The following is a 24,000-nucleotide window of genomic DNA, read 5'->3' as shown; positions in this document are numbered from 1 at the left end:
TAGAAAGAAAGCAAATTCACCTGAGAATTCAGGTGTGTGACAGAAAACAACAGCAGTGTTCAGCACAGCAGGAGAAATGTGTCTGAGGGTGTCCTCCATCAGATTCCTGTTAATGTGTGTGTGTGTGTGTGTGCGCGCATGTGTTTCCTATTTAAACTGACCTCATTCCTCAGAGCGGGGGCTGCATGACATCATGCTGCTCGCTGCTGTCGATGGATGAAACTTTTCTGCACGATGACAGAAAAAAATACGTCTCCTGATGTCTGAAAGATAAACAGAGAGCAGACGTGAACTTTTATTTTGGCACTCTTTGGCAGAACAGGAAACTGGGTCACGAAATGTTGGAAATCAAATTCAGCTGAACGTGACTTTAAATTAATCAAAACCAGCTGTTAACATCTGTTCACTGATGCTCCACACGTCACAGAATCAAAATACCACAACAGCACACGTAAAAGTATAAAAATATAATCATCTATAGTCATGATACAAAGAAAGTTATAAACAACCTCATATGAAAACTACCATGACACATTACACCGTGTCTTTATTTAATTAATGAAACTAAGTCCATCTCATATTTCAGCAGCAGTAAGTTGCACTGATGGTTCCTGTGTGACTTCATCAGTCCGTCTCATCTCTGCGGGGGATTTTTAGTCCACTCTTCTTCACAGCCATGCTTTAGTTCATTGAGGTTTGCAGCATTCATTCATGCACAGCTCTCTGAGCTCTGCAGCCCTTCTAAACAGCCATGCCTGTTAGTCTTTTTCTAATTGTGCTGTCATGAACTTTGACTTTTAACCTGCTAACTGATGCTTGTAGAGTCTGAGATGTAGTTCTTGGTTTTGTTGCTCAGTCTGACCTCAGGGTGGATTTGCTAGGCCGCTCGCTCCTGGAAAGACTGTCACATTAAAACACCTGAATGACTCTGTATTTATTTCAGACTCCAAAGCCATCGTGGATGGGAATCTGAAGCTGATCCTGGGTCTGATCTGGACCCTGATTCTCCACTACTCCATCTCCATGCCCATGTGGGAGGACGAGGATGACGAAGACGCCAAGAAACTGACTCCTAAACAGCGTCTGCTGGGCTGGATCCAGAACAAGGTGCCCCAGCTCCCCATCACCAACTTCCACCGAGACTGGAGGGATGGCAAGGCGCTGGGAGCTCTGGTGGACAACTGCGCCCCCGGTAGGGTCCCGCCAACACTGCACACAGTGTGCAGAGACACTGATGTTTAAGTTACAAATGATCAGTAAAAGTAGTTAAAATGTCTCTTTAAGACAGGAAGCTGACTGAGTTTGGTTTTCTTTAAAGCGTTCCTGTGATTTAAAGAAAAGCGCCTGCTGTTTTCCTGGAAGCTGAGGAAAGCTTCCAGGAAAATATAGACGTTTTCAAATAAAAACTTTCCCTGAAGCCGTCAAACTGTCAGTTAAAGTGAACATGTGCTTAAATAATCTGTGAGCTGATGTGAAGCAGCTGCTAAATCTAAACTATCGATTTGTTCCTGTGTCAAAGTTTTCTCCAGAAAACCTGATATTTAACTTCCTGTATCGATGTCTGGAGGGTTTCGTCATCGGCTGAGTGCTTCGCTCTGGCTTCATTCAGCTGCTCTTAAAGCTGCTCTTTGACATTTTACCAAGCAGGCCCACCAGACTCAAAGACAGGAGACGAAGAACCAAAAGAAAGTATAGTCCTGGAACTGATCCAGCCCCGCTAACCTGGAGTCAGGCTGTAAAAATGTCCTGACTTTGCAGGAAAAGTTGAGATCTTCACATGGAAGTTAGTACAGCACACTTGGGGGAGGAGGAGTTAATCCTCTTATCAGCTTCAGGCTCAGAGTGTTTCTGTGTTTCTGCTTCATGTCAGCAGCTTCAGGAAACCAGCAGCAGCTGAAATCTGCAGTTTCTGCTCTGATCCTCATCAGAGAGCAGCGAAGGACAAATATGTATAACTCATCAGCTTTAACGTTCAGCTAATTTTGAGTTTTTCAGTCCAGGGTGAGGTGTGCCGGATATTTTCTGATCTCATTTTTGAGTTTGTGAAGCTTATTATGCAGCCAGAGGCTCGTTACCTTTGTGGAAATATGTTCAAGTAATTTATGAGGACAAAGTGTGCGTGCTCAGGGCTGATTACAAGAAACTGGCTGAACATATTGTTCCATATTTTTTGTTTTCATCATCATTTCTCTCTGATTAAGGCCTAACAAAAGAATCCTCCTGTTTTATGTTTAATAACAGTCACATATTTTATTCATGTTTTCTGCTCCAGTTTCATAAATGCTTTTTCTTTTTTCTCTTTCATCATTGGAAACTTTTATCTTTAATATTTCCGTATAACAGACCTGCATTAACTAACTGCAACACCTCCTCCATTTCCAGTTTATAGTCAGCACTAAACTGTGAAAATACTTACAAATAATTCTAAGTGCATTAAAATAGAAATGTTGAGAAGATCTTGTTACTTTGACTCTGTAAGTCTGACCCTCGACGAGGTTTGATGATGTGCGTCTGCTGCCTCTGTTTGTATGTAAAACCAAAAAGAACTGAAACGAGCAAACCGGCTCAATCAAAATAAAACCTAAAACCTGTAATAACTAAACCTACAGTTTAATTATAAAGCTGGTTTCTCCTAGATTACAAAGTAAACCCGTTCATCCATTTATAAATCTGTAAAACATAATTACAACAAATTTTAGACATTTGTTTGTTTTCTCAAGAATATTCTGTAATTTCGCAGTGAAGCATATGCGAGTTGGAGAAAATTGTGCACATGAAACAGAAGTAGTCAAAGTGTCTTTTAATTATAAAGTACTCTGTAACTTGGAAGTATGTTTGAAGTAGTCAAAGTCCTTAAAGAGCCCATATCACATATTTTTATGTTCATAATTTAATATGTGGCATAAATCAAATATGTAAAGTTTTTTTTCATGTTTGTTTGATATTAACTCCCAAACTTTGTCTGTTATGGAAATGAACTCATGTCAGACATGTTCTGAGTTTCTAAAGCTTGAACAAAAAGGAACTCGCTACACAAATCTGGGAAAAATAAATCTTATTTTGAAATATTTTCTCTGCAAACTGTTAAGCAGGAGCTCATCAGATGTTTTGCAGCAGAGGCGACTCAGACTGCTCAGACTGAACGCCGTCCTGCAGGACAGACTAGTCTCCTGTATATAATGAAACCTCTCTGTCTGTGCTGCCTTCAGGTCTGTGTCCCGACTGGGAAACATGGGATCCCAGTCAGCCAGTGGAGAACGCCCGGGAAGCCATGCAACAGGCTGACGATTGGCTGGGAGTGCCACAGGTAACACCTACCTGCGCACGGACTGCAACACATTCAGTGTCTGTTCTCTGAGCATCTTCTTACTGATTAATAAGAAAATCAGAGCCAAAATCTAGGAAACAGCTACAAAATAAAAGCCTCTGCTTCACTGAACATGGAAGAATCAGGGATAAGTTGACCTGTATGCTGTTTTTATCTGCCGGTGAGCTTTGTGGTTCCTTTGAATTCACTCTCAGAGGATATATTTGTTACGATTAAATTGAACTTCAGAAATAGCAGTCGTGGTTGAGCCATGATCCATGTGGATGATTCACACGCTCGACTCTATTTTCAGCCTGCAGAGATGTGATCAGGCTGTAGTTTAAATTAGCAGCAGAGCAGATGAGTCAAAGCGATTGTTCACTCAGTAGTCTGAGGCACGAAGTCAGAGTCTGTGTCTGAGTTCAGCTGCTGCCTAATTTCTGCAGGTCGGAGGTGAATTTAAGCCTCTCTAATTTCCCAGAAAGTCTAATCCTAAAATTCAACTGCCAGAGTCGTTTAAATGAGAAGCGCAGAAATTTTTTAGCCAGAACTTGTAAAGACAGGAATAATGTATAAACCTTTTCACAAGAAATTAGAGGGAAATCATTTGATAAGGAGAGCTTAAGTGGAAAAAACACATAACGATGACAATAATGATAAAACTCTCCTCCAGCTTTTTGCACTGTTCTCAGGTTGATTCAGGCTGTTTTCCTCTGAGATTTCAGACGTCTTCTCACTCTCCTTTGCTGAGCAAGCAGCTGTTTACCATTTCACCGACCCCTCATGTGTTCTGTTCCTTTGTTATTTGTGTCATTAGAAAAACAGATTTTCTGATCAGATGAAACCATTCATTTTGATTTCCCTCCATTTTCCCCTCCATGGAGGATTTTGGACTTGACTCACTTGATCGCTTATGAACTCACTTCGGCTGTTAGAGTTTAGAGACGTCTTTATCAAGGCCATCTGATGTGTTTCTGGCAAAATGAAATAGTTTTTAAGTTTCCAGCTGTTATTTTTTTAAATAAGTATTTGCAGCTGGAAATGTATTGATTGTAACAGGTTTACTGACATGTTCACAAGCTCATCAGCTAATTTATGTCCTACCACTCTGAGGTTCACGAGAAAGAGCAGGGCATCCCCTAATCAGAAGGTCGGTGGTTCGATCCTCAGTGCCTCTATTGTGTGTGTATGTGTGTTTCTGGGTTAGTTAAAAAATGCTTAAAGAAGGAAATTATTATAACTTGTTGTGAAAAGTGCTTTGAATGCTGAGTTAGAGTAGAACACTGCTATAAAAGGACCAGTCCATTTAACATAGTTCCAACTTAAAAGCAAATCAAAGAAATAAAACTGCAACTAAATCGGGAGATGTTAAGCATAATATGAGAAAACAAAGTTCCTTGAAGGTTTTAAACTTTTGAAGAAATCGTCAGTAAATGGAAAACTTACCTTACCAGTCATACAGGAGAACAGTTAGCAAGGACATGTAGTTCCAGTTCAATAAAGCTTGAGTGTGTTGCTGCTATATGTTGAGCTGATGCGTTTTTCGTCTTGTCCTTCCTCTCCAGGTGATTGCTCCTGAGGAGATCGTCGATCCTAACGTGGATGAGCACTCTGTGATGACCTACCTGTCTCAGTTCCCTAAAGCCAAACTGAAGCCCGGTGCCCCCTTGAGGGCCAAATCACTACACCCCAAGAGGGCTAAGGCCTACGGACCAGGTGAGTGGAAAATGCACAGGAACAAAGTTCATTAATCAAACTTCAAGTTTTATCAAGGTTTTAGAAAAATTTCTGGTAGAATCAACTCATTCGGATTGTACAAAAAATGTATTGTAATACCTCAAAATTCCATCAATCATCATTTAGATATTTGTCTCATTACTCAAAACAAAGTAGCAATCTGAGGATGTCTTTGGGCTTATTTAACTACTTTTTATGTTTCATAGATGAAACACTGAAGTGGAAAAAGATCATTGCTAAATTTCCAGAAGATTAAAACTGAAATCATGCTCAAATAGCAATTTTATTTGTACTGTTAGCTGAGTTTTCTAAATATTTTATCGACATCAGCACATTACGGCCCTAAATCCAGAAACAGTCAACTTTATTGTAGCTTCTGTTATTAACACGGGAATACCACATCTGAAAAACTATGTCACCATTTATGTAGTTCGATGCTATCGGAGGACTTTCACAAACATTTCCATTCATTACTTCAAACAATAAAGTTACGTGTGATCGCTGTGTTTGCAGGTATCGAGGCTCGAGGTAACATGGTTCTGAAACCAGCAGAGTTCCTGGTGGAGACGGTGGAGGCTGGACTGGGAGAAGTTCTAGTTTATGTGGAGGATCCAGAGGGACACACAGAAGAGGTGCAAACACACCCTCACATTAATTTAAAAGGACGCAAAAGTTAAATATAACTGAAATTATGCTGCATCATTTCTGTCTCCATCAGGCCCGAGTCATCCCCAACAACGACAAGAACCGAACCTACTCTGTGGTCTACCTGCCCAAAGTGGAGGGGCTTCATAAAGTAAGAAGCTCTCACTGTACAGCTGAAAGAAGTACAGTGGTTCTTATGTTATTGATCAGAAATACAGGGCCATGGTTCCCAACGTTCTTCATCTGATGGACCTGCACAGCCTATAACATGGATCCAGAACCCTTCATGTTTGAAGGGGAACCCATTTAAATTGGACAAGGATGACTTTACCATTTAAGATAAGATAAGATAAGATAAGATAAATACAAATACAAATACAAATAAATGTCATCATCCACAATCATTAGCATAACAGTTCAATGACTCATCAATAACTGCATACTCTTTCACCATTAATTATCACTTTTAATCATGTATGCATATCTGTTTGCTACCATTTATCAGTTCCTTTTATTAACTGGTGATGTCTGCTCAATTTTGGTCTCTGTAATTTTTTTGATGTTTATGTTTGAGCTAATCTTTCTGCAGAAGAACTCCCTGAGATGCTTATACCCTGATTGGGGAATACTGAACCAATGATATGTATAACTCACATGGATTATGTGTGGATAAAGGAGCTGTTTCTTGTGTTGCCCTTTTGACAGGGTCTGAATGTTTCCTGGTTCCTTAGTCTTAGCTCTTGTTTAGTTCATGGACACACAAATTTATGTTTGTGAACCTAACAGGCCTTTGCGGTCCTCTTCCTCTCAGGTAAAGGTGTTGTTTGCTGGTCAGGACATCGACAGAAGTCCCTTCATTGTAAATGTTTCAAAAGCCATGGGCGACCCAACCAGAGTTCAGGCCCGCGGGCTGGGACTGCAGCCAATGGGAAATGTGGCCAACAAACCTACATACTTTGATATTTACACTGCAGGTAAGTCTCATTGTATTGTTAGTTTGTCTGAGCTACATTCCCTTAATAAAAGAAAATTTAAAAAAAAGTTTTTCTTCCATCATTACTCTTGAAAGAACAAATGAAAGCCAAAATTATGCACAAAAGCATTTTGCGTGATCAGTGGCAGTCTCTCGGAGGGACTCTGACTCTATATTTCCATTAGCTCTGGGTATCCACAGCTATATTTCCTGCAGATGACCTTCATTGTCTGATACTGTTCCAGTGACTGTCACATTCCTCCTCCATTGTTTAAAGGTCTTGTTATTCTCTGTCTGTACACCAGGAGCGGGTGCTGGAGATGTGGGTGTCATCATTGTGGACTCAAATGGCCGCAGGGATACAGTGGAGATTGTCCTGGAGAACAGAGGCGACAGTGTATTTCGGTGCACCTATGTCCCTGTCCTGGAGGGACCTCACGTCGTCTGTGTGACTTTTGCTGGGCAGCAGATTCCCAGAAGTCCTTTCACTGTCCACATCTCCGAAGGTGGGCTTCTAACATTTACTTTATGCCTACAACACTACAAACTGACCTTTCTAACTCTTTCCTGCATTCTAGGTACTAGGCAGTTCCTTCAGTGATTTAAAATTAAAACCAGAATTTTTCCTAAAGCATGTCCTATCTTATATGTAATTCTTTATATCTGCAGATATATTTTTATTTCATTCATTTAATATAGTCAACTTAAATATTTACAATATTTATTTTAAACATTTAACTGACCCTGCCTCTTATTGTAATACATTCACCAGCAGAGATCTCTGATCAGCATGCGTGTAACATTAAACTTTTTTAAACGATTTTGTAACAGGAACCTATGGTATCGTCTAAGTCCAGGTCTTCTGAGATTGTCTGTACTTCCTTTATGGTTCACTCTATGGACTTTCATGTTTTTAGGCTGTGGTGTTAGATCACCTCCAGTTTGCTGGAACAGGATATGGATATTTATATGGACTGTATTATGTCTGACTTGGCTGTTCTTGATCTGGGATTTGGCTACTTTTGGTTAGGACTTGTAAGTCATGTTTGGAGTGTTCCTAATTTGTCTTAACTTAGAGCCTAAATTTAGGGTATTATTGGCAACTTGGTCTTGTCTTGTAATTTGTTGCAGAAGTAGCCTTGGGATGTCATGTTGGATTAAACTAATTTGGAATTAGATGAGGGTTTTTTTTCAATATTGAACTTAAGAATCGCCTGTGATTTCCAAGGATTTAAGACATAAATCAGGACCGTGTTGATCCGGGACACTGGGTTTGGGAATAGCTTGCCTTAATTTGAAGTCTAACTTGACTTATCTTTGAAAATGGGACTAGCCTGATTCAACTGACTTGAGAAAATTCCAGTGACTTGAGACTAACTTTGCAGAATTAATGCAGAATTAAACTTTATCCCAGCTATCTAAGGGTTTGATTTATGTTGGTTAGGTGGTTAGGTCTGGGCTAGTTTGTTTTGGGTTGACTGGATTTCCTATGTTTTATTTAGCATTGGTTTGTTGGTTGTGTTTGGTTTGTTTTAGTTTTGTTTGGATTGATTTGGTTGGTTTGCTTTATTTTAGTTCATTTGGGTTGGGTTATTTTGGGTTTGCTTAGTTTTAGTTTGGTTTGGTTTGGGTTGGGTTGATTTGGTTGAATTTGGAGAGTTCGTCTTGCTTCGGTGACGCTGCCCTTTTTCCAATCTGGGTTCTGTCCTCCTTGTGCCGATGTACAAATGCATCATACTGTTATTCCCTCCTTCAGTTTCACAGAGTGTCCCTCCTCCTGGGTCTCCAGTGCAGATTGTACCTCAGTCCATACGCACCCCACCTGCTGACAAGACCAGGAGAGCTCCTCCTCCAACACCACCCAAACCCAGGCGACCAAGTTAGTACAGGCCATTGACAGGATGCGACTGGAGCCTGCCTGCGCTAGCCTGGTTTTTTCGACTCAAACTGTCTTCACTTTGGCCCCATATGGATGGGGGTTCCCTGCCTTACAGCATGTCCTGGCACTGCTTCATCCTGAGCAGCTTGTTCTTTTTCTGCGCCTCAGAAACTGAATGTGGTAGTCTAAAGCCCTCTCTGAATGGCATCAGAAATAATTAGGAATTATTTAAGTTCATCCTTATTTTGTCATTATTATTTTATTACACTTTATTTCTGTCGAAGTTCAAGCTTAAATAGTTTACATGTGGGTTGGTTGTGGTGCTCTGGGATGCATTTTGTCAAAACTATCCTGAGAACGTGTTGTTAGGTCAGTAGGTTGATAAAAGCAGCAAAGAAAGCAATTCCAAGTAACTCAAAGTGCCTCATGCAATGAGAATTTTGGAGCTAAGCTATTTACTGCTCAGTTTTTTCGTTATTGTTTTTGTTTTTGTTTTTAGCTCCATTGCCCACAGATTCAACTGCGTCAGCAAAAATCCAGAATATTCTCCTGAGTGGGTTAGTATGTGTGGTGGGTCACTTCTTGTAAACATTTGGAGACTTTTGTTTGGTTTAGATGGTTAACAAAAAACTCTACAAGAACCGTTGAAGGCTGGAAAACGACACTGACAAAGTAGCCCAGCTCAGATTTTCTTGGTATCACTTTTAATTTTAAGAAATTTTGTAGAGTTGAACAGGGTTCAACTGTATAAGGAAGTATTAAGAAAAAGTGTGTTATGAAAAAGATCAAAATCTGGGTTGTTTTATTGGTTTGAATCTGTAATTTGAATAACAACTAAACAGAATAAGAAGTGTTAATAACATCTTAGCAAAACAACAAAATTAACCACTTTAAAATAAAGTGGTTAGCAAGTGACGTCACATAATTATATATAATCAGAGAAGAGGCTTAAATGTCCGAGTGATCTTCTACTCATTCCTCCCCAACATCATCATCAACCCTGCCTGTTCTTCCTCACGTCGCCTTCAGTAACTCTTCCTTCTGCAGCTAACTGACGCTCTATCCTCTTGAGTGCATCGTGTTCTCAAATCTGATGCTTCAAACTTAAGTTTAAGTTTAAAGAACATGTCGGTCTGTAGCAAGTTTTTCCTTCTGTTTGCTATTAAGTTTGTGTGTATTTGGTATTTTTCTTGAATCTGCAGCTCTGAATTCTGATTTCATCACGTCTTCCTCTTTGCTGCTTTTCCCTTTCAGTCTCAGCAAACTGCTTTTTATGGTGCTGATCAGCTGACTAATGAGAAACTCGTGCTGCTCTGTGTGTGTGTGTGTGTGTGTGTGTGTGTGTGTGTGTGTGTGTGTGTGTGTGTGTGTGTGTGTGTGTGTGTGTGTGTGTGTGTGTTGTTAGTATATTTTAGTTAGAATCACTGTGTACTGTTGTACACACAGTAATCATTTGAGTTTAATCAGCTGTGCACTGATCAGTTTGAGAGAGTAAATGAGTAACCTGTGAGGTTAACTATTAATTTCTGAGACCAAATTAACTCCAACTCAACCTCCTGATCTTAGAATCCTCCTTCATAGCTCCTCCATGACAGCAGCAGACTTTATGGCTTCAGCTGGAGGAGGCAGTTGGACAGATAAGACAGATCCTGATGATTCTCCAGGAGGTTCAGTGTAGGATTACATAGGAAGTATGAAACAGGCTCTGTGTGTTTGTGTGAGTTTCATTATCATTTGAACGTCGTTTCCCAGTCTAACCTCCATCTGACTGGTCCTTGCAGCCTGTAACCCAAACGCCTGCAGAGCGTCTGGCAGAGGTCTGCAGCCGAAGGGTCTGAGAGTGAAAGAAGTGGCAGATTTCAGAGTTTACACCAAAGGAGCCGGCAGCGGGGAGATCAAAGTCACCGTTAAAGGACCAAGTAAGACACCAAGACTCACCAACCCACGAGATTCACCGACTGGAGCTAATTTTTGGTCAGATTACATCAAACACATTTTAATACAGAACACTGACTATATCTGATATTTGTGAGATTTTTAATGATGGATTCAGCACAGTCAAACCTTTCCAGAATATCCAAAAAGAGGTTTCTCCTGTGTATGTACATTTGTGAGTGTGTTTTACAAAAAAAATTTATTTTTGGTAATTAGCTTTATTTTCATTTGAAATTTAGCTCAGTAAAGGTGGACTGATTGTGGATTATGGTTTTTTTTAATCCAGAGGGCCTGGAGGAGCCTGTGAAGGTGCTTGAGATGGAAAATGGCCTGTATGAGTGTAATTATTACCCCGTCATGGCAGGAAAGTACATCGTAACTGTCACTTGGGGCGGACACAGCATCCCTCGCAGGTGAGGTTGATGGAGTGATTATACATAATATTACATTTTGGGGAGTTAACAGTGTTCTTACAGCTGTGCATTATGTCACATATAGTAACAAATGCATGCATTGTAATCATTTGGCCATGTGATGCCATATAAAACTAAAGATATTGAGGATCCAAGATTGAACCCTGGGGTACTCCAGTGACTTGTGTGCATGTATGTAAAAAAAAATTTATCTTAAGTAAAGATAAAAACTAATCAATTTGTTCTGTTTTTCCAGCCCATTTGAAGTTTATGTCAGTGAGGAGGCAGGGCTTCAGAAAGTGAGAGCCTGGGGTCCAGGTCTGGAGACCGGTATGGTGGGGAAGAGTGCTGACTTTGTGGTGGAGGCCATTGGAACTGAAGTGGGAACTCTCGGTTAGTTACAATAATATAAAGATGGGACTCAGGAAAACGTTAAGGTGCTGACTTATGGTCAAAAGTAATCCACAGTACTTCAACATCTTGTTGAAAAAATATTGTTAAATTTAATGAGGATGTAACATTTCTGCTGCATCTATCAAACGAAACGAGACCAATCGTATTACAGGAAATCTAACACCTCATATGTTTCAGTAAACAGCTACCAAACAGAACTCCACATCTTTTATTTGCTTAAATGGTCATGGAATAACAACCTGCAGACCTACTCCTTATCAACAGTCCGGTTACTTTTGAGCATCTAAAACAGGGCATTGTGTGTAAGATGTTTGCCACTGTCCAAAAGCCTCTGGATCTGATGGTATATACTGCTATTTCTGTGAATATTTGTGTGTCATGTAAAGTATTGAACTCCATGGGCAGATCCCATTGTTTTCACATTCATCACTGATAGGCAGTGTTTAAATAACAGCGTCTATGTGTAGGTTTCTCTATCGAGGGGCCCTCCCAGGCTAAGATTGAGTGTGATGATAAAGGCGATGGATCATGTGATGTTCGATACTGGCCGACTGAACCAGGCGACTATGCCGTCCATGTTATTTGTGATGACGAGGACATCAAGGACAGTCCCTTCATGGCCCACATCCTCCCTGGTGCCAGTGTCATCTTCCCTGAGAAGGTCAGATCACAGCCTTGTTGAGTTTCAAACATTTTCCTGCATGTTTAATTTTTAAACATGTGATGTGTTTACTTCCTCAGGTGAAATGTTATGGTCCAGGTCTGGAGCCTTTGGGCTGCATTGTTAACAAACCTGCTGATTTCACCATTGATACCCATGGAGCTGGCAGAGGAGAGCTGAAGCTCTATGCTCAGGTGAGGATTCAGAGGCAGCCTCTCCGTAATGTTTTAATAACACATTAACATCTTTTCAAAATCACACCAGTGTAAATCTGTTTGTGTTGTAGGATTCAGATGGTTTCCCCATTGACGTCCAGATCACAGATAATGGAGACAGCACCTACTTCTGTGTTTACATTCCCACAAAACCCATCAAACACACCATTATCATCACCTGGGGTGAAGTCAACGTCCCCAACAGCCCGTTCAGGGTATAAAACCAACACCAAATATACTCTCACATTAAAGTCAAAAGTTAAAATTTTCCTTAAAAGCATGGATGTTTATATTCCATGATTTATTCCATATTTCAGCTTTTGCATTTATTTGTTAGAGTCTAGATAGAAGCCCAGTTTATTGTTGCTAACAATGATGGTGATGTTGTGAATAAGGTGACTATCGGAGAGGGCAGCCATCCAGAGAATGTGAAAGTTTACGGTCCAGGTGTGGAGAAGACAGGACTGAAGGCCAACGAGCCGACTTACTTCACTGTGGACTGCAGTGAAGCCGGACAGGGTGAGACCTGTTTCATGTCTTATGTCCTCTTTTCATGTCCCGCCACCACAATGCACGACACATAGGAGATTATTTTGTCTTTCTGATCGTTGAGCTTGATCTCCAATGAATGACTTTAACTCAGATTCAGACCAGCTGTGCAGCACGCAAAGGCGAACATGCTGTAATGCCAAGTTTTGTTTTTATGAGTGTAATTAGAAAGAAATTAAATAGTACAGGAATACTGCTACATGATGTTTGCATATTACTGCAGAAATGACCTCGAATCTCTGTAATAGAGTTAATTATTATTTCCTTCCAGGTGATGTCAGCATTGGCATCAAGTGCGCTCCAGGTGTAGTCGGACCTGCCGAGGCCGACATCGACTTTGACATCATCAAGAACGACAACGACACATTCACAGTGAAGTACATGCCTCCGGGTCCCGGACAGTACACCATCATGGTGCTGTTCGCTGATCAGGTAAATGAGGGGTCAACAGTTGGATCAAATCTTAAATACACATCTATGTTAAAACTGAATTTAAGAAAAACATCTCACACTTATTGTGTAAAACAGGAAATCCCTATTAGCCCCTTCAGAATAAAGGTGGATCCTTCCCATGATGCAGCCAAAGTCAGGGCAGAGGGACCTGGACTCAACAGGACAGGTGAGCTGAGTTTTATCACATTTGCGACCAATACAACACAAAAATCAGATACAAAACTGTGGAAGAGTTACTAATCACGTCCACATACAGGGGTCCATGAAGAGACCTGGTAATTAGTAAACCAGAGCTCAGACTTCTTGGACGGTCTCTTAGTACAGTAATCACACAGCAGCCATTTTATTGGTTGGATGATGTCATATAACCCAGACCAGAAGCTGCTGCTGGCCTTCTACTGCTCCTCAGTGGAGAGCGTGCTCTCTTCCTCCCTGGTACGCAGGGGCCACAACTGAGTACAGGAAGGCTGAGTACAAAAAGTCACTGGCTGCCCCCACCCCTGTCCACCCATCCACCAATCTGAGCAATGGTCTGAGTAACCCTCATCACTCAGGCCACTCACACACAGAAACTGTTCAGACCAAGTCTTTTTGCACTACTTCCAAGCACTTTGTTCTCTAATTTGTGCCTTTCTCTTATTTTATATATTACCCTCTTGATTGTATATATTTTTCTGTTTTCTATTGATTCCAGCTGCCTACTATTTATAATTTATTCTGGCACAACTAGGGTGGAGCACCCACAGTTTTGATTTATATGTACAATGACAATAAAGGGCTATTCTATTCTATTCTTCTAATAGTACAAACTTTAAATAATCTAAAGAGACTGTATCAGACTGTAAACATCTATAGCTGTTGTAAAGTTTTAATCTTTAATAAGTCTGTTAGGACTGGCTCACTGCTGGAGCCCCTGTTCCCATCAGGGGAACAGCAGGTTTTAGCTTGTTATCTGTATTAAATTAGGTAAAGTAAAATTTTATTTATATAGCACCTTTCTAGACAGAGAATCACAAAGTGTTGCACATAGAAGAACCTTATTAATAAAGTTTCTGTCTGAACTTTGCAGGGGTGGAGGTGGGTAAGCCCACCCACTTCACCATTTATACAAAGGGAGCTGGTAAAGCCAAACCTGAGGTCCACTTCACCGGAGCAGCTAAAGGTGATGCCGTTCGAGACTTTGAGATCATCGACAACCATGACTACTCTTACACTGTCCGCTACACAGCGGTGCAGCAGGTAACACACCAACTTCACACGTGTGATGGATTACCTGTGAGGTGACTGATGGACATAAGTTAAGCACTGCTTGTGTTTCTCTCAGGGGAGCATGTCCATCATTGTGTGTCATGGAGGAGACCCCATCCCAAAAAGTCCATTCACCATCATTGTGGCCCCCCCACTGGACCTCAACAAGGTCAAAGTTCAGGGACTGAACAACAGTAAGTCTGTGAGGAAAAAAATGGAACATTTATCATACAGAAGCAAAGTGCTTCCATACGGAGCCCTGATCAGGTTTCATGACGCAGCAGATGAAGCACAGAATGCGTGTTTCCAGCTAAATTCCTGGAATCATTCATCACAAATTCCTAAATACAAGCTGCTGTTTAGCTTTAGATTACAGGATATTTCCATAGAGCATCCTGCACAGTTTGGTACTAATTATAATAAGTGAGGTGGAGAGTAAATGATGGATTAGATGAGTAAACAAAAGAATCCAAGAGTTCCTCTGAAAGACAATCACAACCCCTTCATGGGGATCCTTAATGACTCTGAGCTGCTGGTCATTCAAGCTCTGTTTCATTAAATTTAATCTAACTGATGTGTAATTCTGCTCTGCAGTGGAAATTTCTCTTCTTTCTGAATCATTTAACATAAAACAAGCTTGAACTGCTTAGACCGCTTTTCCATTTCATTTATAATCGGTATCAAAGGATTCCAACAGAAATATCCCTTAATGTGCAGCTGAACACATGCCAGCATTTCCCAAAAGTTAGCTTTTCATCTTTACGTCTAAAGCTGCATCCACACAGGAAGCAATTCACATGGTGACAGGAAAATCAATGACATTCAATGATCTCACACTTGACATGGGTGGGTCCTAACATAAACGTTTCTCAACTTTAAGGAGAGCAATTAAAGTGATTGCTAATTAGCTCAGGATACTGGTGAATGACATATGACTGGCTAGTAAATACATTAGAATGTTACCTAGGTAACTGGAGCCTGGTAGTGGCCAACCGTCAGGTTGAAAGCAATGCACGGTGAGTGAATTGTCCTCTGTGCGGGTACAGCTTAAAAAGATGTTCAGACTTCACTGTTATCAACATCCTAAACCCCAAACCCCTGTTCCTGCTGACCATCCTGCTGTTTCTGTGCACTAATCAGAAGTAGACGTTGGGAAGGATCAGGAGTTCTCCATCTGTACTCGAGGTGCTGGAGGTCAGGGCAAACTGGACGTGAAGATCACCTCCCCTTCGCGTCGACCAATCCCCTGCAAGGTGGAGTCGGGCACAGCCAATGAGGTTCATATAGTGAAATACATTCCTCCTGAGGAAGGACCATACAGAGTGGACATCAGCTACGATGGGAACCCTGTCCCGGGAAGTCCATTCACTGTGGAGGGCATCATGCCCCCTGACCCTTCAAAGGTGAGTTAAGATCACAACAACCCACACTGATAGAATTTTAATATTTGTCAGAATAAGTAAAGACATGTGGTTATCCTAATTGGGCTTTCATCAAGTCGGCAAAGATGCACAGAAAAAAGTATCAGACACCAACTAGGAAGGATCAGAAAGACAAACGCAACAATATTGTCATTCCCTATGTAGCCGTTTTTTGGAAAAACTCAGGAGAGTTTTCTCCAAGGATGACATCCCAATGTACTTCAGACCCACTCACTTAGACAAAAACTGGTTCATCCCAAAGACAAAACTCCTAAACACAAACTTAACAACGCAGTGCATGCTGTACAGTGTAGCGAGGAATGCCCAGACCTCTACACAGCCACTTCATAAATGCATGGCACAACATAGAAGAGCCACCTCGACGGGAAAAGACTCGGCTGTCCATCTGCATCTAAAGGACAAAGATGCCAATGTTCACATTTTGGAAGAGGAAGACAGATGGTTTGAAAGATGAGTGAAAGAAGCCATCTATGTCCATTGTGAACAACCATCTTTGAACAGAGGCGGTGGCTTACGACACCAACTGTCTGCCATCTATAATCCAGTTTTGAGATCCCTTCCCAGATGTCTTAACGCCCACTCACATCCTGGGCAATTTGACCTCAGTAAATCACATGATAGGGTGGGGCTAGGTTTCACAATGGCTTGGCTGATTGTGACCCACACCCATTTTCACACCTTGGCTCATGTGATTAGGTAGAGGATCATTAAGGGGGTCCATGACCCTCATGGGGACAAACACATAGGGCTTAAAATCTGGGACTCTCCACCAGTTGCTCTTAGAACTGATGAAGCTTCTCGGATGAGAGGTGAGATGTCTTCAAGGAAACTTAAAGAAATCCAGATGCTTTTCTTTCCAAGCTCCTTAGACTACAATGACCTGGATGACTGAGAACCTTCACAGATTTGTATTCAAAGATTTTCAAGCAATTTATCTTTAATCACTCACTAAGTTCCTGCATGTCATTGGATAAAATAATTATTTGATCCCCAAGCAAACATGACTTAGTACTTGGTTGAGAAATCCTTGGCAGCTCTTACGACAAGGGAGGGATTTTGGCCCACTTTGGCTGTTACTTTGTTTACCTTGGCAGTATGTTTTGGGTCAATGTCATGACGGAAGACCCATCCAAGACTCACATTCAGTGTTCTGGCTGAGTTAAAGTGGTTCTCGTTGAAAGATTTTACGGTACATTGCCCCATCCATGGTGACCTTTGGGTCATACTCAGTTTTAATCTTCCTCCAATTATGGTGGGTTGAGTTGATACCAGAAAACTCGAGTTTGGTTCCACCTGTCCACAGTGCTTTCTCCCATGCCTTCTCTGAATTATTTAGATGTTCACTGGCAAACCTAAGACAGGCCTGAACATGTGTCTTCTAAGACTTTCTTGATCCCAGTAACATACAAATAATGTTCTTTCCTTGTCCTGGTAAGCCTTTTTTTTTTATTCCAGTAGTCTTTTCTTAACCTGAGTAAACTTTTTTCAAACTAAGCAAAATGAGTATACTTGTGTAAATCTTTACTTGTGTGAATGTTTTTCAGGCCTACCAGTTTAGTAATCCATGGATGTTCAGTCGATCATCTGTGCTGATTCTGCTGCAAACCTCAGACTTAAAGCTAATGTCTTCTGCTAACCAGCATTAATAAGTATTCCTTGTGTCTCCTTTGGTTTTGCCATTTACTTTCCAGGTGCGAGCCTACGGTCCAGGCCTTCAGGGTGGTGTGGTAGGCAAACCAGCCCCCTTTGCCATTGACACAAAGGGTGCTGGTACTGGTGGTCTGGGTCTGACGGTGGAGGGGCCGTGTGAGGCCAAGATTGAATGCCAGGACAATGGTGATGGATCCTGCTCTGTGTCCTACCTGCCGACTGAGCCTGGTGAATACGCCATCAACATCCTGTTTGCAGACCAGCACATCCCCGGTTCCCCCTTCAAGGCTGTGGTCCAGTCAGTGTTTGACCCCAGCAAGGTGACAGCCAGCGGCCCCGGGCTGGAGCAAGGCAAGGTCAACGAGGCTGGAACCTTCACGGTGGACTGCTCCAAAGCCGGAGAGGATGAGCTCACCATCGAGATCATCTCTGACTCTGGGGCCAAAGCTGAAGTTCACATTCAGAACAACAGTGATGGGACCTACTCCATCACATATATACCCCAGTGCCACGGCATGTACACCATCACCATTAAATATGGAGGACACATGGTGCCAAAGTTCCCCATTCGCTTGCAGGTGGACCCAGTTGTTGACACCAGCGGGGTGAAGGTCTATGGACCAGGAGTGGAACCCAGAGGTGAGCACTTAAAGATGTTTTAATGCCCAGTTAAAAGAAGGATGTCTGAGGTTTGTATACTTTAATCAAACACAAATGTAAAACAATATCTGGTCATCAAATTTGCTCATCGATTTTGTGCTCTAAACACGACAGAAAACTCAGTAGATTTTGCACACATGTGAGAAGCTGTGAAAATGTACTGATTTTATTAGCTGTGAACATGCAGGGGTGCAAAATGCTTCCACAGAACCCCCTGCAAAATTTTAGTGACGTAATTCCACTGCCATGTTTCATGTATGTGTATAAAATATGATACACGCACCTGATATAAAAACATGTCCAGAAACGCCCCTGACCCTAACAGGAAGTCTGCCACTAAAGATGCAGGGGTTTTGGCTCCTCTATGTTATGGGGTACACATTACCTTCTATTTTCCTTAATAAACCATAGGAGAGCCTTTAACTTGTTCTCAGCCCTAATTAGCCTATCCGTCTCAGTGATTAGAGTTTCCAAACTCTCTGCTGTTCTGAGGTCTGTTTTTACGACGACAGGACTGTTTCCAGTGTGATCTGGTTTAGGCTCGGCTCTCTGTGGTTGGTTCATTGGCCTCCTGGACGCCACCAGACTCCATTATCACAGTTAATAAACTCCCAACAGCACATTTAATTTGTATGTTGTTCTTTTTTTAATTATTACGTTTTTCTTTCCGTATTTCGATTGCAGTCTTTATTAAATTGAGATTAAAATAAAACCAATAAAAGAGCACTGAAGTCATAAAGTCTTATAATGAGAACAAATGGGAGAAGTTGCTGAATGCTCACATTACTAATTTAATCAATAAACAAGAGCAAAGAAGAAATGAGTGCTTGTTGCATTACTCTGATGGATTTATCCTGAAACAACCTTTGGTCCTGATCTAAGTCATGCTGTGAAAGTTTAAATATGAGGCTGGAAAGTGATAGAACGTCATACCTCTAACAGAGCCACGGCATCCAAAATGAACTTGTTGTTCTATTCAATCAGACCTGAAAGCAGCGACTGAGAAAGTTTGCTGAGCTCAGACTTTTATCCAATCAGACTTCACTGGAGTCGCCCCCTGCTGGAAATGACAGAAAATGCAGCACCAGAAGCTAAAGTCCATCTTTTGTAATAACGATGATCTGTGTTAATGATACACGTTTTCTATCATGTTTTTTTTTTTTTTTTTAATTTATGTGACTGGAACCACAAAAATATAAATTAAGTGATTATTATGGCTGATTGTTTTTAGACTGAACATGAATTCTGTAGCACTTTAAATAATCTGTTCAATATGACTGTATTCAGTGAAATATTTCAAATATTATACTTTCTTTGGATATGATTATAAGTGATGAGTCGTTGTCTGCATCTTGATAAAAAATGGGATGTTATATTTCATGGAGACGTTGACTAACTTTCTTCTCTACTTTTGTGTCTTCGTGCTGCTTTCCTCTCTGCAGGCGTCCTGAGGGAAGTAACCACTCATTTCATCGTGGACGCTCGAGCTCACTACAAGAGCGGTGGCAGCCATATCAAAACCTCGATCTCAAATCCGTCAGGTGCCAACACAGACGCCTACGTCACCGACAAGGGAGATGGGACATACAAAGTCGAGTACACACCGTACGAGGACGGTAAGCCTCAGACCTTCCTCCTGGCGCTGTGTGTTGTTTGTGAGCCTGGCTGCAGATCGTCAGCAGAGACAGAGGACGGGCAGGACGACGGTCTGCTGCTGGTTTGTGGGTGTTTTTCCACTGCAACACCTCCTAATTGTGAAATAAAATTCCATTTGGCTTTCATAAGGCTTGTTTTCCCTCGCCAGCCATGAAGGACTGTTGGCTGAACTGCAGTCAGTCTGTGTACAGAGGGGTTAGCAGCAATCAACATCCAGGGCATAATTACCATTCCAGAGCAAATATATCTGATTTAATATTTAAGTGCCTGAAGCTCAGACAAATATCTGCTGCTCAAAGCTTAACCCTGCATGTGCTACTGTTATAGTCAGTTATGGTAATGTACTGAACATCAGTTACAATGATTGGATTCTGGTCCTTTAACCTCTCAGTGAGGAGCGGGTTTGGACCAAGGGTATTTATAGCTGCAGTCTGTCGGCGCTCAGCAGATGGTTTTCCACTGATAGTGAAGTGTGACATGTTAGAGTCCATTGCATTGTGGGAAAGAAATACTCAGTCAGACTGGAATTTTAATGGAAAGTGATTCTTTGTCTGGTTTACTCCTACTCTGCCTGAGAGGTTGCTGGTTAAAAACTGAACTGTGGGGTAAAAAAATGAGTGACCATTAAATGTTCGGGTTCCTTTGAAACAACACACTCAACAGCTGAAGACGGATAAATAAATAAATGTGTAAAAAGCATTTAATTTGTATTTCTTCGTATACAAGTTTAAGAGAACAAACAAATTACAGAGCAATGAGGAGGTTACTATTCAGTGAAAAAACTATGATATCAACTTATTGTAGATACTGACATCTACACAACAGATCACTGCAGAATGGTTTCACCCACATTATCTTGACTCTATCCATTAAAATACTCAGTTTTATAATGGACTATTGTTTGCTGAAGGTTTGCATCTGATTGAAGTTCTTTTGGATGACGTCTCGGTGCCAAAGAGTCCGTTCAGGGTGTCCGTGAGCGAGGGTTGTGATCCCAGTCGAGTCCGAGCCTACGGTCCAGGTTTGGAGGAAGGGCTGGTGAACAAACCAAACCGATTCACTGTTGAGACCAGGTATCGTCATTCTGTTTTTAAATCCAGAATAGATTTTGTAGCATCCATAGATCTCTGTTTAAACATCCTAAACTTCGTTTTTGTTTCATTGGTGCCTCAGAGGTGCTGGCACTGGGGGACTTGGCCTGGCCATTGAGGGTCCATCAGAGGCAAAAATGTCATGTAAGGACAACAAAGATGGCAGCTGCAGTGTGGAGTATATCCCCTTCACGCCTGGAGAATATGATGTCAATATCACCTTTGGAGGCTTACCGATCCCAGGTGAAGGTCACTTAACCGTGTAGAGTATGGTTTGGATATAACTGACTCTGCGCTTTTCTAAGGTAAAGATATCTGCAATCAAGAGCGTCTATTACGTCACTTGTCTTTCAGGGAGTCCATTCCGGGTCCCAGTGCGAGAGCTGGTTGATCCCAGTATGGTGAGGTGTTCAGGTCCTGGCCTTGGAAGTGGAGTCCGGGCTCATGTTCCTCAGACTTTTACTGTAGACAGCAGCAAGGCAGGGGTGGCTCCCCTGTCAGTTCAGCTATATGGACCAACAGGTAAGATTACAAAGACTTATTAACCTCATAACATTGCCCAGGCCATTGGTAACCAGAAAAGCTGTTCCAGAAAAGCTGTACCACCTTATACCCGTGGGACTTCCAGTCAGACCAACTCATTATCAAGCTGGAGTTAAATCTTTCTCTAGTAGTATTGTCATGAAACTCTCCCATTAGCTTTAATCAACTGATATCACCTCATTGTGGCCTTGTCCTGTGCTCTGTTTTGTCTTCAGGTGTAGCTGAGCCACTCAACATCACAGATAATGGTGATGGTACTCACACGGTCAACTATACTCCTGCCAACGATGGCCCATATACGGTGTGCGTAAAGTATGCCGACCAGGAAGTGCCCCGGAGGTTGGTATTGAAGAGAAGCGTGTACAAGAAAGTTCTGGTCATTCAGGTTCAGATTTAACCTTTCTAACTGTCTCTTCAGTCCTTTTAAAATCAAGACGTTACCGGCTCATGATGCTAGCAAAGTTCGAGCCAGCGGTCCCGGTCTGAATGCATCTGGGGTTCCAGCCAGCCTGCCAGTGGAGTTCACCATTGATGCCAGAGATGCTGGAGAAGGACTGCTCACCGTCCAGATTCTGGTGAGTCTCCTGTCCTGAAATCATCATTGTGCTGCCCGGTCAGTGTTTGGCAGGGAGGTGTCTGTCGTGTCTTGTTGCTCTTCTGTGAACTGTTTCTGACTCACCCCGATTCAAACGCAGACCGGCGGGCTTGTTGCTGTCACTGCAGGGTCCAGACGGCTGCAGTCGCGAGGCTTCATTGTTTGTGGAAGACTGGGGCAGGAGGGTGTGGGAGACTCACATAGTAAAGAAAACCATCCCCTTCAGTATTCTTAGGAGAGGCTCTGTAAGCCCTGCACTCTCTCCCTTCACCTCCCTCCCCCTTTACCTGTCTCATGTCCACCCCCAACCCACCTGTTCTCCCCCGCTGACTGCCTCCTCATTGTGTAGCCTTTGGCTGTTTTCACCGCTCTTATATTCTGCATAAGATCTAAAGTGTGAACATTCCCTGTGTAGATCCTGTGACGCTAATAACATCCATGAAACTGATTATCAGTTTCATGGATGTTATTAAAAACTGAGACTCAAAGAAAGAAAGCTACACATGGTTAAGCTCTTATAATCAACTCCTTAATATGGAATCTTATCTGTTACACTTAAATGGAAATCTTATAATGGAAGAACTGTAAGGATAAAATAAGAGTGAGAGAACCAATTTCAGCCCTTTCCCTTAGCAGTTCACATCTGACCTGGCAGATGGTAGGATGTTAGGTAAATGTTCTTAGTTAAAGCCTTTTAAACAAAGCTCATAGTTTCCTGTGTTAGAGTCCAAGTACTTGAAATATCGCTTTGAATGTATCTTAAATCAACAACAGATTCAAAAAGATTATCTGCTGGAATGTTAGAAGCAAATTTTCATTGGCAGCACTTTGCTTGGCTTCCACCCCTCTGTGGTCTGCACGTGCACTGACTCCATTCAGTTTGTTTAACGAGTTAACAGACATATTTGATTTTGAGTTGTTAACTAACCAGAGTTTTTGGTAAACCTGCTTCCATTCAATGATCCATCCATCCACTTGTCTGACCTGTCATTGCTGCAGTGAATAGTTAGATCCTGTGAGAACACTTGTGGACGTGACAAGCCCACTGCTCTCAAACCATCAGCGGCCATCAGGTCTACGATAGTGTTCATAATGCTGTAACCGTTAATCTTTCTGATACACACTTTAGTTTTTCACATGGATATAAGCTGCAGATGCCTGCTTCCACACACCAGGGGGCGCTGCTGCACAGGGAGGTTAAATCAGATTTTTTTTTATTTTTTTTTTTGCGCCTGTTTTTACATTAAACTGCTCATCGCTGACACAGTGAAAAGTTTTAGATCCAGAAGTCTGAATTTCGTGTTGGTTGTTTGATCTCTAACATATTTATTTATCCAGAAAATCTATTTGTCTTCTTCTTCTGTGCAAGATACAGAAACCGGGTATTACCATTACTGCAATGAGAAGTATATTCTACTTTGTACAAGAGCAAGGGGAGGATGAGCAGTGCCAGAGCCCTACAGAATGACCTGCAGCAGGCTACTGGTGTGAATGTCTCCGACCAAACAATCCATTGATTGCATTTATGCATCACAATGATTTCTAAAAATCATCAAAAGAAGCTGGAAATTATCAATAGAGACCAAAACAGTTTCTGCATCAGGTTGTAAAGATGTTTATTTCTAATGTAAGGTTTTAACTTGTGAGTCTGTGGGGACTGATGCACTGCTGGAGCCTCTGCTGGACATCAGAGGAACTGCAGGTTTGGAGCTTCAGTGTTGCTTACACCCTGCAGTTCAGTTTGTTTGTGTCCACACATGAAGAAATGAGCCTCAGTCTGGTGACCAAGAAGATCTCTGCTCTCCGAAAAATAAAATTAATTTGACTTCATATTACTTTTCCCTTTTCTTACTATCGATGGCAGATGGTAGGAGACCAGTGATGGGCAGTGGGACCTATTTATGTTTTCTGTACCCCAAACATGACTAACTTCT

The 24,000-nt window shown here is 41.7% G+C and overlaps 1 protein-coding gene across 1 annotated transcript in view; it reads left to right on the top strand.

Moving 5' to 3' along the window:
- The window catches only part of LOC134622729 (filamin-C-like), a gene marked incomplete at its 3' end in the record, with an annotated part of 36,301 nt that extends 13,990 nt beyond the window's left edge, over window positions 1–22,311 (top strand). Inside the window, exons 2-29 of the mRNA XM_063468087.1 lie at window positions 944–1,192; window positions 3,210–3,307; window positions 4,873–5,023; window positions 5,558–5,676; window positions 5,763–5,840; window positions 6,501–6,663; window positions 6,968–7,168; window positions 8,419–8,541; window positions 10,323–10,460; window positions 10,763–10,889; window positions 11,146–11,282; window positions 11,771–11,964; window positions 12,045–12,158; window positions 12,251–12,394; window positions 12,575–12,698; window positions 13,000–13,160; window positions 13,257–13,347; window positions 14,251–14,420; window positions 14,506–14,623; window positions 15,570–15,832; window positions 17,563–18,160; window positions 19,624–19,797; window positions 20,748–20,910; window positions 21,011–21,171; window positions 21,283–21,450; window positions 21,687–21,810; window positions 21,890–22,046; window positions 22,195–22,311. Of these exons, the coding sequence (XP_063324157.1) occupies window positions 944–1,192; window positions 3,210–3,307; window positions 4,873–5,023; window positions 5,558–5,676; window positions 5,763–5,840; window positions 6,501–6,663; window positions 6,968–7,168; window positions 8,419–8,541; window positions 10,323–10,460; window positions 10,763–10,889; window positions 11,146–11,282; window positions 11,771–11,964; window positions 12,045–12,158; window positions 12,251–12,394; window positions 12,575–12,698; window positions 13,000–13,160; window positions 13,257–13,347; window positions 14,251–14,420; window positions 14,506–14,623; window positions 15,570–15,832; window positions 17,563–18,160; window positions 19,624–19,797; window positions 20,748–20,910; window positions 21,011–21,171; window positions 21,283–21,450; window positions 21,687–21,810; window positions 21,890–22,046; window positions 22,195–22,311 (4,625 nt within the window). The remainder of the gene's footprint in view (window positions 1–943; window positions 1,193–3,209; window positions 3,308–4,872; window positions 5,024–5,557; window positions 5,677–5,762; window positions 5,841–6,500; window positions 6,664–6,967; window positions 7,169–8,418; window positions 8,542–10,322; window positions 10,461–10,762; window positions 10,890–11,145; window positions 11,283–11,770; window positions 11,965–12,044; window positions 12,159–12,250; window positions 12,395–12,574; window positions 12,699–12,999; window positions 13,161–13,256; window positions 13,348–14,250; window positions 14,421–14,505; window positions 14,624–15,569; window positions 15,833–17,562; window positions 18,161–19,623; window positions 19,798–20,747; window positions 20,911–21,010; window positions 21,172–21,282; window positions 21,451–21,686; window positions 21,811–21,889; window positions 22,047–22,194) is intronic.
- Window positions 22,312–24,000: the final 1,689 nt, after the last annotated feature.

The sequence above is a fragment of the Pelmatolapia mariae genome, unplaced genomic scaffold (assembly GCF_036321145.2).
Source record: "Pelmatolapia mariae isolate MD_Pm_ZW unplaced genomic scaffold, Pm_UMD_F_2 NODE_ptg000180l+_length_49480_cov_1, whole genome shotgun sequence".
NCBI classification, from domain to species: Eukaryota; Metazoa; Chordata; class Actinopteri; order Cichliformes; family Cichlidae; genus Pelmatolapia; species Pelmatolapia mariae.
Note: the sequence above shows the minus strand (reverse complement) of the source record. Positions and strands in the feature narration are given on the sequence as shown.